Source organism: Desmodus rotundus, chromosome 7, assembly GCF_022682495.2.
Source record: "Desmodus rotundus isolate HL8 chromosome 7, HLdesRot8A.1, whole genome shotgun sequence".
In the NCBI taxonomy this organism is placed as follows: domain Eukaryota; kingdom Metazoa; phylum Chordata; class Mammalia; order Chiroptera; family Phyllostomidae; genus Desmodus; species Desmodus rotundus.
The window spans coordinates 94,309,793-94,326,530 of NC_071393.1; the positions used below are offsets into that span (position 1 = coordinate 94,309,793).

Genomic DNA, 16,738 nt, shown 5'->3' on the forward strand with positions numbered 1-16,738 from the left:
CTGGACTGAAGGGTGTCCCCCCTGCAAAGTCTTCCGCGACCTCATCGATTGGGGTTGGGGCCAGGGCAGCTGGCAGCCCGTAGGAGAGTCACACAAGGTGCTAGTGGAACGGGATGAGAAGGCAGCTTGCGTTTCCTTCCCAGCGAAATGTCTGCTCACGCTCTCCTCTCATGCACCCGCTGGATCTTAGTAATGATCTTATTGCAGATGTAGCCTCTGGGTTGTTCACTTTTTCCCGTTATGTTGCAGAACACGCAGTGTAGCACAGGCAACGGTATAACCTTGCGGTTAAGACGTGGGCTTCGGTGTCAGACAACCTGGCTTTGAGGCCTGGCTCTGCCACTCACAAACTGAATGACCTTGGGCAAGCAGCTTTGACCTTCCTGAGCCTCTGTTTCCTATCTATAGGTACTGTTCTTATTCCCATTACTTAAATGAGGAACTCTCCGTTGCTTAGATTAGAAAGAGGTCATTTCATATAGCTGAAATAAATACTCTATTTAAAATGATTGTAAAACCACAATTCATTGGAATATAGAGAAAACAGGCATCCTTAATCCTGACACCCTGGTAAAGCAATAACTTTTCTTTATTCCCTCTCTGTTTCTCCTCGTATGCACAGTAGCTCCTCCAGCTACAGTAAATCCCGGCTACGGCCGCATTCTGGAAGGAGGATGCCTTTTTATGTCTCCCCATCAAGACTCTAGTCCAGTCCGGTGGAGTCCGCCCAGCCCTGGTGCCCAGCGTGGCTGCATAGTTTTCCTGGTGGACACTCTGTGGGCACTGACCACGCCTGACGCGGCCCAGTGTCCACACCACATGTAACAGGTCCTCCACGGTGGGATATTTAAGTTAGTTCTGACTGAGCCACTATAAACAATGATTTCATGAACACTTTTATGGCATAACTTTTTATTTCTTTTGCATTATACATGACTTCTCCAAACAGAAGTGGGAATTTGAGGGCAAATATTATGAACATCTCTCTAGCGTCTGCTATATACGCCCAACCACATTCTACAAGTCTTGTGCCAACATGCAGAGCCACGGCAGCGTGGGGGCTGCCTTTCCGGATCCGTGCGCCGACATCGTGTATCAGGTTTTACCTTTTCTCCGAATTAAAGAAGAAGTCCGTAGTTTACATGGGGCTCACTCTCAGTGTTGTACGTTCTGTGGAGTTAGATAAATACATGATGTCATTCACCCACCATTATGCTACCACGCAGAATGCCTCCACTGCTCCAAATTCTGTGCTCTGACTACTCATCCCCCACTTCCACTGCCCGACCTCCGGCAACCCCTGATTTTCTCGCTGTCTCCATTGTTTTGCCTTTTCCAGAAGGTCACTTAGGTGGATTCATGCAATATGCCGTCTTTTCAGATTGTCCTCTTTACATAGTAATAAGCATTTATAGTTCCTTCATGTCTTTCCATGGCTTGGCACCTCGTTTCTTTTTAGTGCAGAGTTATGTTTTATTGTCTGGATATATCACACTTTATTTATTCATTCACTTGCTGAAGGACATCTTAGTCACTTCCAAGTTTTGGTAATTATGAATAAGGCTGCTATAAACTTCCATGTGTGGGTGTTTATGTGGCATATATTTTGAACTCCTTGGGATAAATACCAAGGAACATGACTGCTTAAGAGTATGTTTAGTTCGATAAGAAACTACCAAACTGTCTTTCGAAGTGGCTGTACGATTTCACGTTCCCGGCAGCAACGGATGAGAGGGCCTGGTGTTCCACATCCTGGCCAGCAGTCGGCGCTGCCACTGTCCCGGCTCTTAGCCGTTGCCGTAGGGGTGTACGTCACTGCGGTTTCATGGTGCGCTTGGTAACTTTCTGTCACTACAAGGTGCTCCAGACTTAGCCTATATTATTTCCTACCCAGTCATTTCTCATGAAATCAGCCATTTCTCCAGGAAGACCTGGTACCTTTTATTGGAGAATGTAAATCTTGCTGTTTTCACATAGCTACATCTTTAAGATCTTTCCATATGAGTACATATTTTAAAACACCTCCTCATCCTTTCTTATAGCTGCATAGTATTCCATCGCATGAACAGACACAATTTATTAAATTGTTTCCTCTATAAAAGTGGATTCTAGTCTTTTGCTATTACAAATGATACTACAGCAAAAACCTGTGCATATAACCTCCCATATATGTGGGCGCATATCTGCAGAATAAGTGTCTAGAGGTAGATGTGTTGGGTCGAGTGGCACGTACACTTCCTGTGCGTGTTGCTGACTGTGTGACCTGTATCAGTTTACACTCACGCCAGTAACATAAGGTGGTGCCTGTTTCCCCACAGCTTTGTCAACACATTGGGCAAAACCTCTGAATTTGTGCCAATCTGTTGAGTGAAGAATGTTGTCTCTCTGTAGTATTAATTTTCATTCCTCGTAAGAGCCATCTGCATTCCCTTTTCCATCCAATGCCTGTTCATATCCTTTGACTATTTTTCTCTTGGGTTATTTTTTATTTTGTAATGATTTGTAGGAGCCTGCTGAAGGACTTCCACATTGTTTTCAGTTTTGGACTATTATGGATAAACCCGCTCTGAACTTCATTACGGGTTTTTGTATGAATGTGAGTTTTCATTTCTCTGGGATAAAGGCCAAGAAAGTGATTGCTGGGTCCTATGGTAACACAGACTCAGTTTTACAGACAACTCCGTAACTGTCTGTGCAGAGAGGCCGCACCACTTCACATTCCCACCCGCAATGTCTGCGTGACCCAGTTGCTCCACGTCCCTGTAACGTGTTCTCGCTGATTTTTTTTTAATTGTAACGATTCTGATAGGTGTGTGGTGACATCTCATTGTGGTTTTAACCGGCACTCCCCTAGTGGCTAACAATGTTGAACGTTTTTTCAGGTGCTTATTTGACACGTGTGTATCTTCAGTGAAATGTCCAGTCACGTCTTTGCCCATTTTCTAATTTTTCTTCACAGTAGAGTTTTAAGGAGTTCATTATATGTTCTAGAACTAGCCCTTGAAAGCCATGTGATTTGCAAATATTTTCTCTTGATCTGTAGCTTGTCTCTTCATCCTCTTAACAAGATCTTTAGCAGAGGAAACAATGTTAAATTTGATGAGGTCCATGTATCAATATTTTCCTTCTATGGGTTCTATTTTTGGTATCAACTCTAAGAACCCTGCCTAGTCCTAGATCCTGAAGTTTTCCTCCTATGTTTTTGTCTAAAAGTTTTAGAGTTTTACATTTAAGTCAGTAGTCTATTTTGAGTTAATTTTGTATACGGTGTGAGGTTTCGGTCAAAGGAAGCTCTTATTTATTTACTGATTTTGCCTGCAGAAACCCGACTGCTCTGGCACTGCTGGTTGAAATGGCTGTCTGACCTTCCTCCGCCACGCTGCTTTTGCACCTTTGTCAAAATCAATTGGCCATATTTGCGTGGGTCTCCCCGCCTTTTCTTAGCATACTGTTCTCACTGTTTTTCAGTTTTTAAAAAATATTTAATTAATTTATTTATTTTTAGAGAGAGAGGAAGGGAGGGATAGAGAGAGGGGGAGAAACACTGATGTGCGAGAGAAACACCAATTGGCTGCCTCTCGTATGCCCCTCCCTCACCCGGGGACCAAACCCGAAATCCAGGCTTGTGCCCTGACTGGGAATCAAACCAGCAACCTTTCACCTTGTGGGACAACTCCCACCCCGCGGAGCCAGAGCAGTCAGGTCACAGTTCTGCAGTTTTAAGTAAACTTTTTATACTAGAATATATTTAGTTTTACCTGAAACTTGCAGAGGTAGTGCAGAGAGTTCTCACATAGCCCACATCCAGCTCCCCTATTGGTGCACCTTACATTAGTGTGTTCGTTACAGTTAATGAGCCAATGCCAACACTTTATTATGAATGCAAATCCATACTTTTTTCAGATTCCTTAGTTTCTGCTTACTGTCACTTTTCTACTCCAGGATCTTAGGCAGAACAGCACATCCCATTTAAGCGTCCTGTCTTCTCGGGCTCCCCTTGGCTGTGCTAGTTTCTCCGACTTTCATTGTTTTTGATGGCCGTGACCGTTTGGAGTAGTACTTAGGTATTTTGTAGACTGCCTCCCAGCGGGGACCTGTCTGATGTTTTCGTCCCTCATGATTAGACTGGGTGACGAGTTTTTAAGAGGAAGACCACAGAGGTGAGGAGTCATTTTCAGCACACCACGTGAAGACACCTGCTGTCAACACGGTGGGATACTGCTGATGCCCACCCTGATCAGCCGGCCGAGGGAGTGTTTGTCGGGCTTCTCTGTTACAAGGTGGCTCTTGTTCCCCTTCCCATACTGTACTTTTTGAAAGGAAGTCACCATGCAAAGTCCACATGTAAGGAATGGGGAGTTTTATGTTCCACCTCCTTGAGGGCAAAATAGCTATGTAAATTATTTGGGATTCTTCTGAGTGGAGATTTGTTTATTCACCTCCATTTGCTTATTTATTCAATTGATCATTTATTTATATCAGTATAGACTCATATTTATTTCATACTTTGCACTATAATCCAATACTAGTTAATTTTGTTGCTCAAATTGTTTCAGCTCTGACCCTCTCAGTTGGCTCCTGTGTCCCCTGACCGAGCCACATCATTGTGGGTTTGTTTGTTTTTTAATAGACTTTACTTTTAGAGCAGTTTTAGGTCCACAGCCAAACTGAGCAGAAGGTAGAGATTTCACACATGCTCCCTGTCCCCACATATTCAGAGCCTCCCTTCTTGTCCACACACCCACCAGAGGGCTACGTTTATTACAATTACTTAGGTGTTTTTATCTTCTATATGATTTTTAAAATTAATTCTACTAGGGCATTTTTAGGGAAGTGGTTATTAACTATTTTAACCGGTCTAGTTAAAACAATCACATTGCCTACAGATAATGGTATCATTAAAATCTTCTTTTCCAATATTTATAAACCTTTCTTCCCTGTCTTAAGCTTGTCGTTGTGTGTGTTCCGTTTTGTAACCTCTGTGTAGTCGCCATGTGACGGTGTTTTTCCCCAACAGTATAGATCTACGCTATCGATTTCACTGGCTTTGTACTATTGCACAGTAAGTGTCTCGTGGTATCGCCTAGAGAAGGGGATGCTGTGGCAGTATCTCCCCTTTGTCACACAGTCAGCGGTCAGAGGGGACCGTAGCGGAGGGAGTCTCCCAGCCTTGGAGGGAGCTCACAGCTGGCTCTCTCCTTCACTGATTTCATATATAAATAGGTATCAGGTGTCTACCTAGGTGCTGTGGGTAAGAAGTTCAATAACACAAGGTCTCTATGAGCTGTGTCCTTTGGCAAGTTGCGTAAGTTTTCTGAACCTCGGTGTTTCCGTGTGAAAGGTGAAAATACTAATAAGAATACCATCCCTATATGCTTTCTAGGTTCATGTGTGGGTTAAATGAGATATTAGAAAACATTAAGGTGTTGTTGCTAGAAGGGACCTTAGCACTTGCCAGGTGGAGAGTAGCAGAGAAGGGAAATGACTTGCCCAAAGTCACACAGTGAGTTCCTGGCATAGAAAAGTCTCAAACTTGGGTCTTCAGGTCCCCATCCACCTTGAGGTTCAGTGTTGGGACCCCAGGGATTCAGGGCTGTAAATGCCTCAGGACACCCACCAAACCTAGAAGCACTGTTATTGCCCCTCCTTCCTCCCATCCCCCAGCACCCACCTGCAGCTGGGCAGTCCTGGGAGGGACCCAGCCACTGATTCCTGCCTCCCCCACACCACAGCAGGGATCCTCACCAATGCACCTTGCCGTGAGGCACAACTTCCCCACCCTGGTTCAGCTCCTCATCGATGCTGGCAGTGACCTGGACGCCACCGACAATGTAAGTGGCTGCAGAAACCACCTGGTTCCCGTGGAGCCTCTGGGCACCCGCCCAGGCTGGCAGTGCCTGGCTGCAGTCTACCAGCATGACCCAGAGCCGAGGAACTGCTTTTGCAGGTTGTAAAAAGCTGTTTGCATATTTGTTGAAGGTAGAGTCATTTTTATTCATCATTCCCCTATTTTGAACATTCTGATTATTTCCTAGTTTTTGCCATGTAATATATAACACTGCAGTTAACACCTTCCTCTATTCAACCTTTTCCTTGGGGGGAACTCCAGGGCAGGGGTGCCTGGGGCAGTCTTGTGCAGTAACAAGAGGAATCCCTGTCCCCACAACCCACCTCCTACCCACATGGTCCTCAGTGCCAGCACACACAGCCTCCTGCAGTGGGAAGCAGTTGGGCAGGAGATACCGTATTCTGTTAAAATGGTCTGTCTTTTCACGTCTGGGAACTGAGCTTCAAGAAATATATTAAGAGCTCATGCCCCAAGATAGTCGTTGTGGCATTGGTTATCAGTCTTCAGTCTGAAAGTGACCCAACTACTTAATAATGGAGAAATGGTTAGGTAAATTACAGTACTGACATAGATGATTATGGGGCTATTAAAATGGTGATTATCAACATCTATAACATGTGAAAAGTGTTATGTTAGGTAGAAAAATAGGTGCAAAATGTATATACACAGGATGATCTCAAATGTGTAAAACCAAAACCAACAAACTAAGAACATTCTGCATTTAAAAAAAAAAGACTAGAAGAAATATTAGAGTTTGACTCAGGTGGGCTAGTGAGTAGTATTTTTTTTTTTTTCACCAACTTTCCTCTGGTATCATGTTTATGATTAAACCCAGTTTACCCTCCCTCGTAACTTCTCGGAGAAGCTTTGTTAGGGCCCTGCTGGGACTATACCCACTTTGCTCCTATCCTGGCATGAAGCCGCAGGCTGCTCCTGCATGCTCTTCTGTTTCCCTGTCCCCTTGGCTTCTTTTCCAGAGGCAGCAGACGCCCCTCCACCTTGCCGCGGAGCATGCATGGCAGGACATAGCAGAGATGCTCCTGGTTGCAGGGGTCAACTTAAACCTGAGAGACAAGGTACCTCTGCTCACAACCAGCCACCCTTTTAAGCTTTCGAGGCTCCCTCCTTGCCAGAGACCCCACTGTAAATGCTGCCTGATCTCAGAGTGTTCAAGGCCTCCACTACTTTGTATAGCACCTCATATGCAGCCTCCTCCAGGAAGCCTTCCTACTCCTCTACCACTTTCCCTGCCTCCTCTGCGGGCCCTCAGCACTTGGCCCTCCCCTTTCCTGGTCTAGGGCTCTGATGTGGATGTCTTCTGTTTTATGGCCCCATCAGGCTCAGAGCACCCAAGTCCCTTGGTGGGGAGGGGGAAGCTTCTCAGCACATTGTGCCTCTGGGGTGACGACCTCCTCAGTGGCTGGAGGTCTGAGAAGGGTGAAGGTTTAGTATGAGGCTTTGTGAGGGGGAGGGTGTTTACACACGTGGCCCAGCATGGCTGGCCCTTGGGATGGTGTGGGGAGGGTTACCAGCAGTACCAGGCTCTGAGGCTGGAGCTGGGAGGGGCTCCCTGCTTTGACCTGGGCCCCAGGGCAGCTGGCCCAACCCAACCCACAGAGGAACTTATCATCTTTGCACAGGTCCCTGGGGTTGGTTGAGTCAGGTCTGTGTGGGAGGTCTTGATCAAAGGGCTGGGAGCCTGGGGAGAAGTGGGCAGACATGTCACCATGAGCCCAAGCCTCTTCTCTGAGCTCTGGTTTCATCTGAGAAATGGGGCTGGGAACACCTATTTCACAGGTGATGTTGAAGAGTTATGCAGGCTGTTTCATAAACAGTAAGGCTTCATAATTCTAAAGAACACTTCTAAAGAACACAGGAGGTGGTGGCTGGAATTATTACTATTATTTTTTTAAGCTTTTATTTATTTTTAGACAGAGGGGGAAGGAGAAAGAGAGAGGGAAACATCAATGTGTGGCTGCCTCTCGCTCACCCCCTACTGGGGACCTGGCCTGCAAGCCAGGCATGTGCCCTAATCTGGGATTCGAACCTGTGACCCTTTGGTTCACAGGCCAGCACTGAATCCACTGAGCCACACCAGCCAGGGCTGGAATTACTGTTATTGCCTTATTTTACCTGTGACTTTTCCACCTCTCTCGTCAGGACCAGAAAGCCTTTTTATTCTCTGGTGTAGATGTCTGGAAACTGCTTTCTCTGGGCAGCCGGGTTGGTAGTCGCTGCTAGAGGCTCCTTTACACCCCTCTGGTGGAAACTCCGGCTTCCCTTCTTGCTTCTCACTTGCAGCAAGGGAAAACCGCTCTGGCGGTGGCCGCCCGCAGCAACCACGTCATCCTGGTGGACATGATCATAAAAGCCGACCGCCTCTACAAGTGGGAGAAGGTACTGAGACCCTCCCTGTGCTTGGTCTCTCCTTGTAGGAAAGGCATCGACCTTGGCTCCCAGTGGAGCTGGCTTTGACCGACTCAGGGGCCCCTCAGGTTCCATGGGAGTTGTTAGGCAGGGTCTAAAGATGGGGGGGTGGGCATCCAAACTACACCAAAACAAGCCTGACTGAGGTCCACGCCCGTATGGAGAGGTACGTGGACACTGCTATTGCCCCTGGCTGATGGATGAATGCAGGCATGCATGTGTGTGGGGAAAAAGAGATGGCCAGCTGGTGCCAGCTCACTGCCCTCTCCAGGGGATTGGAATTACTGCTTGGGCTATTGTTTCAGGGAACATCCAGAGCCCAGAAGGGAAGTGTGCTGGGAGTGATTAGTGGCGTCTGCTGGGAACTGGGAGGGAAGAGGGGCTGGTGTAAGGCCCTGTGTTTGCTGTTCTAGTGGTCAGCAAATGGGGGTGGGGTAGGGAGATTTTGGGGTCTCTGAGAGTTGTTTTTATACACAGAAAATAATTTTTTACATTTACTTCAGTTTTAAAAATTAATACTAATTAAAAAAATTTAAATTACAAATTTAAAAACTAATTTTCCTTAAGCTTTTAAATTAATTTTATAAGTCTTATTATTCTATTCACACAACCTAGTAAATTTTAACAGTCACGTTAAAAGAAGGCTTTCGATTATTGTTTGGTCCCATGTATAAATTTAGTTAATTAAACTACCATAAACATTTTAAACCGAATGAATAAATTCAATAGATTTTCTGTTTAAGTAATTCACATGAATCCTAAATTTTAAAATTATTCTAGTAAATCCGGTTAATTAAACCTCTAAATAAAGTGAATTTCAAACTTCTTAAACATTCCAATATTGTTTATAAATTTAGTAAACTTCTCTACACCTCTAAAATAAAAAAAATCTCTTCTAAAATCAGTTGTTGGATAACCAATTTCAATGGGAATCATGGGATATTCTCTTTCACTGACATGCAAGATTCTCATACACATTACAACCTCTTTACAATAGATGACGCCTTAATGTAACACCAAGATATTCATACCAAAGGTTTGATGAAATGATGCATTCCTGTGCTCAATTCTAAACCGCCTCGCTCTTTAAAAGTTCTCAACACTAGGGCAGAGGTGCAGTTAGAATCACAAATTCCCCCTCCCTACTCTCAGGCCAATTCAAGAATCTCTGGCCCAGGGACCAAGCACCAGTGGTTCTTAAAGCTCCTGGATGAGCCCAATGCACAGACACAGCCGAGCACACAGCTCTAAGGAACTGGTCTTTACCGTCCTGGGTGAGAGGCAAGCTCACGAGTCATCACCTCGCAGGTGATTGGCCAGACACTTGACCAGGATGTAACATGCAGACACCAGGTCATTTTTCTCACCGTGAGCTTTTGAACAACCAGAACTCTGCATCCACTTTCTTTAGAGGAGCTTCCGGGGCTTTTGTGGGCACAGTTTATGCCATTACATAATTCTTTTGTAACCTCTCATTTTATCACCTGCTTTGCATAAAAAATTCCATAATCCTACCCTTTAGTACTTGTTGGGATTTGGCAAGTCCAGTGCCTGGTTCTTGGCTTGCTTGGTTTTGGCTGCAACTGCTGAGTCATTGTACCGACACCCGTGCTATATAAAAACAGAGAAAAGAGAAGAATTGGGAAGCCTTCCTGGAAGAGGTGGCCTTTGGGGGGTCTTTTGACTGTGGCAATGGAGTTGGGGGACAGAGAGGCGAGGAAAGGAATTCTGGATGGAGGAACAGTGTGAGCAGCTTGGAGTCCAGAGGTCAAGGCAAGGCATCGAGGCAGAAACCAGAGTAGTGGACAGTAAGTCCTGGGCTGGTAATGACTCCAGATCCCAGTCCAGGATCATCGGGGAGAGCCTGGCAGGGATTTTCCCCAGATTGCTACTTTTGGGATCTGCCCCACAGGACCACCTCTCACTCAGGGACCCCAGTGATCCCTCTGGGAAGAGTCTGACCTTTAAGCAGGACCATCGGCAGGAAACGCAGCAGCTTCGCTCTGTGCTGTGGCGACTGGCCTCCAGGTACCTGCGGCCGCAGGAGTGGAAGAAGCTCGCATATTGTTGGGAATTCACTGAGGCCCACGTCCACGCCATCGAGCAACAGTGGACAGGTACCGCCTTGCCTCGGCAGCTCAGAGCAGCCAGCAGGCGGAGGGGTAGGGGCACTTGGGATGTGTTCAGTTTTCTGTGCTTCTGGGGGAAAAGCCTGTGCAACCCACAGTCCAGCCACACGAAGTCACATGCCATTTCCAGCCCACCATGTGATTTTCACTCCTCCAGAACTTTGCATAGGCTGTGCCTTCTGCCTTTCCCTCCCCATTGACCTGTGAACTTCACCTTCTTCGTGAATCAGCCGGAGCCAGTTACTGTTATTCATATAGGAAACTAAAGGCACTCCCCGTAAAAAGTGGAGCTGCCGTTGCTACTATTACGTAACATCTATTTGGAAATTTTGGCCTTGGTACTAAGGCATGAAACAGAATTAGAAATGAGAGCAAATATTGGAAAGGAAGAGAGAGATTTGTTAATTTCAGATGCTATAATTATATACACAGGAAGTCCAGAAGAATCAGCTGAAAAACTCTTAGAATAAAATAAGTCAATGAGATGGCTAAATATATGATAAAATACACAAACACTATAGTATTGCTATGTACCATTAATAAGTGGGCAAAATATATAGAGGTGTTTTTTTAAAAGAGATTACATTTTCATTAGCATGTGTTTATAGAAAGAGATATGACTGACATATGAGTAAAACAATAAAAATTAGTTAAACCATGAAAGAAGACTTGGGTAAGTAGAAGGACATTTTGTATTTCCTGGCTAGAAAGTGTCATGTAGAGAGATCGATTTTTCTCAAATTAGATTAAGCCCTGGCTGGTGTAGCTCAGTGGATTGAGCGCTGGCCTGCAAACCAAAGGGTTGCCGGTTCAATTCCCAGTTAGGGCACTAGTTGCGGGCCAGGTTCCCCGCCGGTGCAGGGCTCATGAGAGACAACCACACATGGATGTCTCTCTCCCTCTCTTTCTCCCTCCCTTCCCCTCTGTCTAAAAATAAATAATATTTAAAAAAAAAACCAAACCCAAATTAGATTAAAACCTTGATCCACTTTTAATCAAATGAATATAAGAGGTTTTTGAAACTTGACTAAAGGATTCTGCAGTTGACATGAAAGAATAAACAGGGAATATATTACTGAATATTTTTGGGGAAAAAGTGAAGAGAGTATAACCCAACCAGACTCAAGCGTTTATAAAGCTAAAATATTGGGTTGGCCAAAAGTCCATTTTTTTTTTCTGTAAAATAAAAGACACATTTTTCATTTTCACCAATAACTTTATTGATATTCTGAGTAAGTCGGCTGTCTCCTGCTATTGGCTTCTAGTGGTCGAGGCCAGGGTGCTGCTAAACCTGTTTCAGTGCATAAGACACCCCCACAGTGAAGAATTGTTTGGCCAAAATATCAACAGTACCAAGAAACTTCACAAACCACTTTCGACACATTTGATCAGTCATAGCACCTCCTCTGTATGCTGCACAATTATTTTTTTGCGTTTCAGTTGCATTTTTACCTTTCTTGAAATATTAAAGCATAACATGCTAAAAGTGTTGTATATTTTCATCCATCTTCAATATTAAAATGGCTGCCCCCAAACTCACCGATTTTGATAAGCTTTTTTTAAATGCACACTGAGATGATGGCTATCACAACGCAATCTAACAAAATTGTGTCAAATGAAGTTAAGACAACTAAGCACTGCTAGAGCCGTCAAACGGAAAAAGACTTTTTGGCCAACCCAATAATTAATGTAGAGGAACCTGATACAAAAATATGCAAACCAATTAGTGGAATAGAGCCAGGTGTCCAAAAGTAGACTCTATTACAGATAAGAACTTTCACAGATGATAAAGGAACACCAGGGGCAAAGGCTGGTGAATAAATAGGTCAAATGAGACTGCCACGCCAAGGGCAGCACCCTGAGGAAGTGCACGCTGAGGGCCCCCAAGGGCCAGAAGGTCAGAGGACACAGTGGAAGGACTGACCTGGACCCCATGGCTGTGTCTGCCATTGGTGTGCCCCAGTGTGTGTGTCCCCAGCTGGGAATCCCCAGCTGGGAGAGCAGACCTAGTTACAGAGTTTAATAACAAGTTAACACCACCAGCAGCACTGAAGAGTGTGAATACTTATTTTCCAAGCACGGTTGTGCGCTGGAATCACCGGGGAAGCATTAACACCCGCTCAGTGCCCAGGCTGCGCCCAGACTCAAGCTTTCCGGAATCTCTGGGGGTCGGGGGGAAAGACCCAGGTGTCAGTATTTTTTAAAGCTTCCCAGGTGTTCCCAGTGGGCACTTTTGGTCGGGAACCCCTGGTGCAGGGGAAAGAACATGGCCAGCTCTGCCCCTGACTAGGCAGTCCTCTTGTCTGCAGAACGGGGCCACTAGCACTCGAGGCACACATTGTCCTGAGCAGCCAGAGATGAAGTGTGCAGTCAAGAGCATCACGGCATCACAACGAGAGCCAGTCATTTGTCTCTTCAAAGCGACACCAACAGCATGCATGGCAAATGCTCAGGAGAAAGCCTGGCTGTGGGGAGGTTCAAGGGTCCCCAACACAAAACCTCCCCCCCCACCCCATGTGAGGCGGCTCTGCCCCTCCCGTGCCCAGCTCTGGGCTGAACTCTGCTAGAGCTCATAGGGCCTGGTGTTCAGGAGGCAGTACAGGGCAGTGTAGATATGTGCTGAGACCCGGCTCATGTGAAGCGGGCCAGGTTGGCTCTTTCTCCCTTTCTCTCTCTCCCTCATGGTCCTCAGGCACCAAGAGCTACCAGGAGCATGGCCATCGGATGCTGCTCATCTGGCTGCATGGTGTGGCCATGGCGGGTGAGAACCCCAGCAAAGCGCTCTTCGAGGGCCTTGTGGCCATTGGCAGGAGGGACATGGCTGGTAAGAGCACCCTCTGCGCAGGTCCTGCTCAGGGCAGAGCTGGGCCCCAGGGTTCAGGCTGCATTGGCCCCCACCGGAATGCAGCAGGTCCTTCCGAGGGTTGTGCAAACCACAGTGCCGGGGCACTGGCTCTGAACCTCCCAGATTCCTGGTCCCAGCCCTCGTTCTTTCTGGAACTCAGGCAGAGCCTTGGGCAAATCACAGTGCCTCCTGGCCCTGGCTTCCCCATCTAGGCAAAGAGGGTCTTGGCTCAGGTGACCCCAGGCCATTCACAGCCCCCCAAACCAATGACACTACAATCTCTTCCTCTCCAGGCCTCTATACTTTGATTTTTTTTTTTTTCCAGTTTGGAATAAAGCTTAAAGAGCCTGCAAAGTTCTTTTTCACAAACATTAAGATGCACAGACCAGAACTTGCTCAGTATGAGTTGAACCAGTCAGATCTCAAAATTTCCAAGACCATCACAACTTTTGAATTCTAGCTATTAAACAAGAAGAATGGCATAAATGAATTTTGTAAGTGAAAAAACAAAGAAAGGAAATAATTGTTAATCCCCAAAGCCTGGTTTGTATGCAAGGCATCCCACGAAACCATCAGGCAAGAGGGATGAAAGGTTCTAGTCCTAATCCCTCTTGAAAAACAGGGTCAGCTCAGGATGACAAAGCTTTACCCACCCTGATGCTCGTGGGCACACTGTTCGTGGGACAGCCACAGGATGGGTGTTAGGCAGTCACCAACAGTGACGAAGGCTACATTAGTCATGTGGCAACGAGGGAAAACACTGACAGCATGTTTTGGAGGGAAAGGAAAGCCCTGGCACGCTGGCTACTTCACAGCTGCCACAGGCAAGACAGAAAACCAGTCACGCAGAGCGGAGGAAGTGGGTATAACTTTTCTCCTTCCAAGGTGTTAAATAATATTGTTGCTGCTTCTTTTAACACAAATTCTGACAGCCAATTAAGCCCTCAAACCAGCCCTGGGAGGCAGAGATCAAGCAACGTGAGGCAATAGGAGTCTTGTCTGTTGCAGAAAACATCAGGAAGGAAGCAAACGCTGACCCGAGCACCCCCAGGAAGTGCGCAGCCATGTGACCCAAGGGGCTGGACCTTCAGGACTGGGACCTCAGAGTAGGGGCCACCGAACAGAAGACAACCACCATTTAAGGGCTTAAAAACAAAAACCACTGATAACAAGTTAACAAACGTCCAGCTGCTTTCCCTGAACCACACAGGCAGGCAGGGCCTGTCTCAGGTTTTGCTGGTAATCCCTTCTCATAGGTATGGTCCTTTGCATCTCTCAGCTCACTCTCACTCCATCATCTCAGAGCCTCGCAGGGTGCAAGGGGCATCTTTTCAGAGAGGACATGGGCTCAGGCCAGACAACCAGCTAATCAGGTGGTGAGGTCAGGCGCCAAACCCAGCATTGCCGGCTCCCCGGCCTGCTGAGGGGTCTCGGCCATCACTTACAAAATGGACCTCCCTTCCCTCGTTCCCTAGCATTTAGGAATGCTGTGCTTCCTCCACAGCTGTGTCCGTCCCCAGGTTTGTCCGTACACTTGGACAGTTCCGGGAGGCACACATTCATTTTTTCCCTCTTGTTTTAAAAGATTTTTTAAGTTTTACAACTTTTTCTTGAAATCATTTCAGACTTACAAAAATGTTGCAGAAATAATTTGAAGAATGTCCAAACACCCTTCACAACACAGCTTCCCCAAGTATTAACCTCTTACATAACCCGATTGTAATTTCCCAAACCGGGAAGTGAGCACACACGATACTGTTAGCTTATCTTAGACCTCTTTCAAGCGTAGTCAGCTGAGCCACTCATGTCCTTTTCCTGGACCAGGACCCCATCCAGGATCACACCTACCGTGTAGCTGTCATTCTCCCTTTCACAGCCCCACATGAAGCCCACTCTCCGGAGCAGCTCTATCCAACCCAACTTTCTGCAGGGATGGGAGTGCTCGGGGTCAATGCCTCACACTCGTGGGGGGTTGGGGGGGTCCGACCTTTGGGTGTCTTTGCGCTACACGAGCTGTCTTGGGCCACATGTTAAATACATTGTGACACGTAATCACAGAAGAAAATCTCATAATGTTTTAAGTAAATTTACAATTTTGTGTGGGGCCGCATTCACAGCCATCCTGGGCTGCATGCAGCCCACGAGCTGCAGGTTGGGCACCCCTGGAGCTTGCCACCAACTAGCTACCTGTGGTTATTGAGCACTTGAAATGTGACAAAGTGGGACTGAGGAACTGAGTTTTAAATTTTATTTAATTTTAATTATTTGAAATTTAAATAGGCCCCTGTGGCAAGGGTCAGCCATATTGGATGGCACAGGCTGGTCTGGCGGTTCACTTTTAGGTGACAGGCAAGCACGGGTCACGTGCAGGTCAGCCACACCCATCTGAGCGCGTGGTTCCAGGGAAATGTGACTTTGGAAGCTTTGCGGTCTCACAGCACGTAGAGAGTGTGCTGGAAACCTGGAAGTCCTGCCTGCAAGCTCTTTCTGTCTAATTTGAGCTCTCTTGCATGTGGCACAGCTGGCTGCGGCTGGCAGAGGAGCCCACTTCTTAGAAAAACTCCCCACAAATTTACGCATTGGGCCTGAGTCCTGGGAAGCAGGGAGAACAAAAGCTTTTAGAGCTCAAAGGGGTTTCAGCTCTCACTCGGGGCTGGTGGGGTTCACAATGGTGCAGTCCTCTGAAAGGCAATGTGGCGTTCATTACTCACCAAATTACAGATACACTTACCCCTTGAACCAGCAATCGCACGGCTAGGAATTTATCCTGCAGGGAGACCTGCAAACATGTACTAACACTAATGCAAGTTAACACAGGGGAACCTGCCACGGAAAGGGGTATATGGGAACTCTGTATTATCTGCTATGTTTTTTAGCTCTTTAAAAAAGTAAAGTCTATTAATAAGACACACACACAAACTAAAACTTTTGAAAAGAAAGAGAGGCTTTCAAACAAGCCCATTTTACAGGCAGCAACCTGATGGTCTGAGAGATGCGTCTTGCCTGAGGCCTACAGTCCACAGTTGGCCTCCTAACTGCCCCCCAACCCCCACATAACACGCGGCCGCGGGGTCCTGTGGAACCCACTCTTCTGCATGTGCTGTGTTGAGGTAGAAAACCCTCCTCTTCCATCTTCCATTTGGGAAAGGTATTTTGTACCATATGAGACTTAAAACATTTATCTGGATGAATTTTGCACGACAAATTTTGTATTTTTTTGAGACAAAAATAGCAAGTTCTTAAATAAAATAAAATTGAAATGTTGAAATAGCTCTCAAATTCAATATTCGTTTCTTTTGTTTGGGGGATCGAGGGCCAAATTTCAAACCCGACAAGCTGTTGTGAACTGGTTCTATGTACCCACAACTGTTACAACTTGAGATCAGCAGTCGATACTGACAGTCTCCGTGTCTCCGTGCCAGGTAGTCTGCTGGGAGCCGGGGGGCACAGCTGAGTAGCCCACAGCTCCTGCCCACTGGGAGCTGGTGG

The 16,738-nt window shown here is 46.4% G+C and overlaps 1 protein-coding gene across 1 annotated transcript in view; it reads left to right on the plus strand.

Moving 5' to 3' along the window:
* The window catches only part of ANKDD1A (ankyrin repeat and death domain containing 1A), a 37,713-nt gene extending 21,273 nt beyond the window's left edge, over positions 1-16,440 (plus strand). The window contains 6 exon segments of the mRNA XM_053928536.1: positions 5,733-5,831; positions 6,826-6,924; positions 8,150-8,245; positions 10,188-10,392; positions 13,097-13,228; positions 14,258-16,440. Coding sequence (XP_053784511.1) covers positions 5,733-5,831; positions 6,826-6,924; positions 8,150-8,245; positions 10,188-10,392; positions 13,097-13,228; positions 14,258-14,319 — 693 coding nt within the window. The 3' untranslated portion in view covers positions 14,320-16,440.
* The last annotated feature ends 298 nt before the right edge of the window (positions 16,441-16,738 follow it).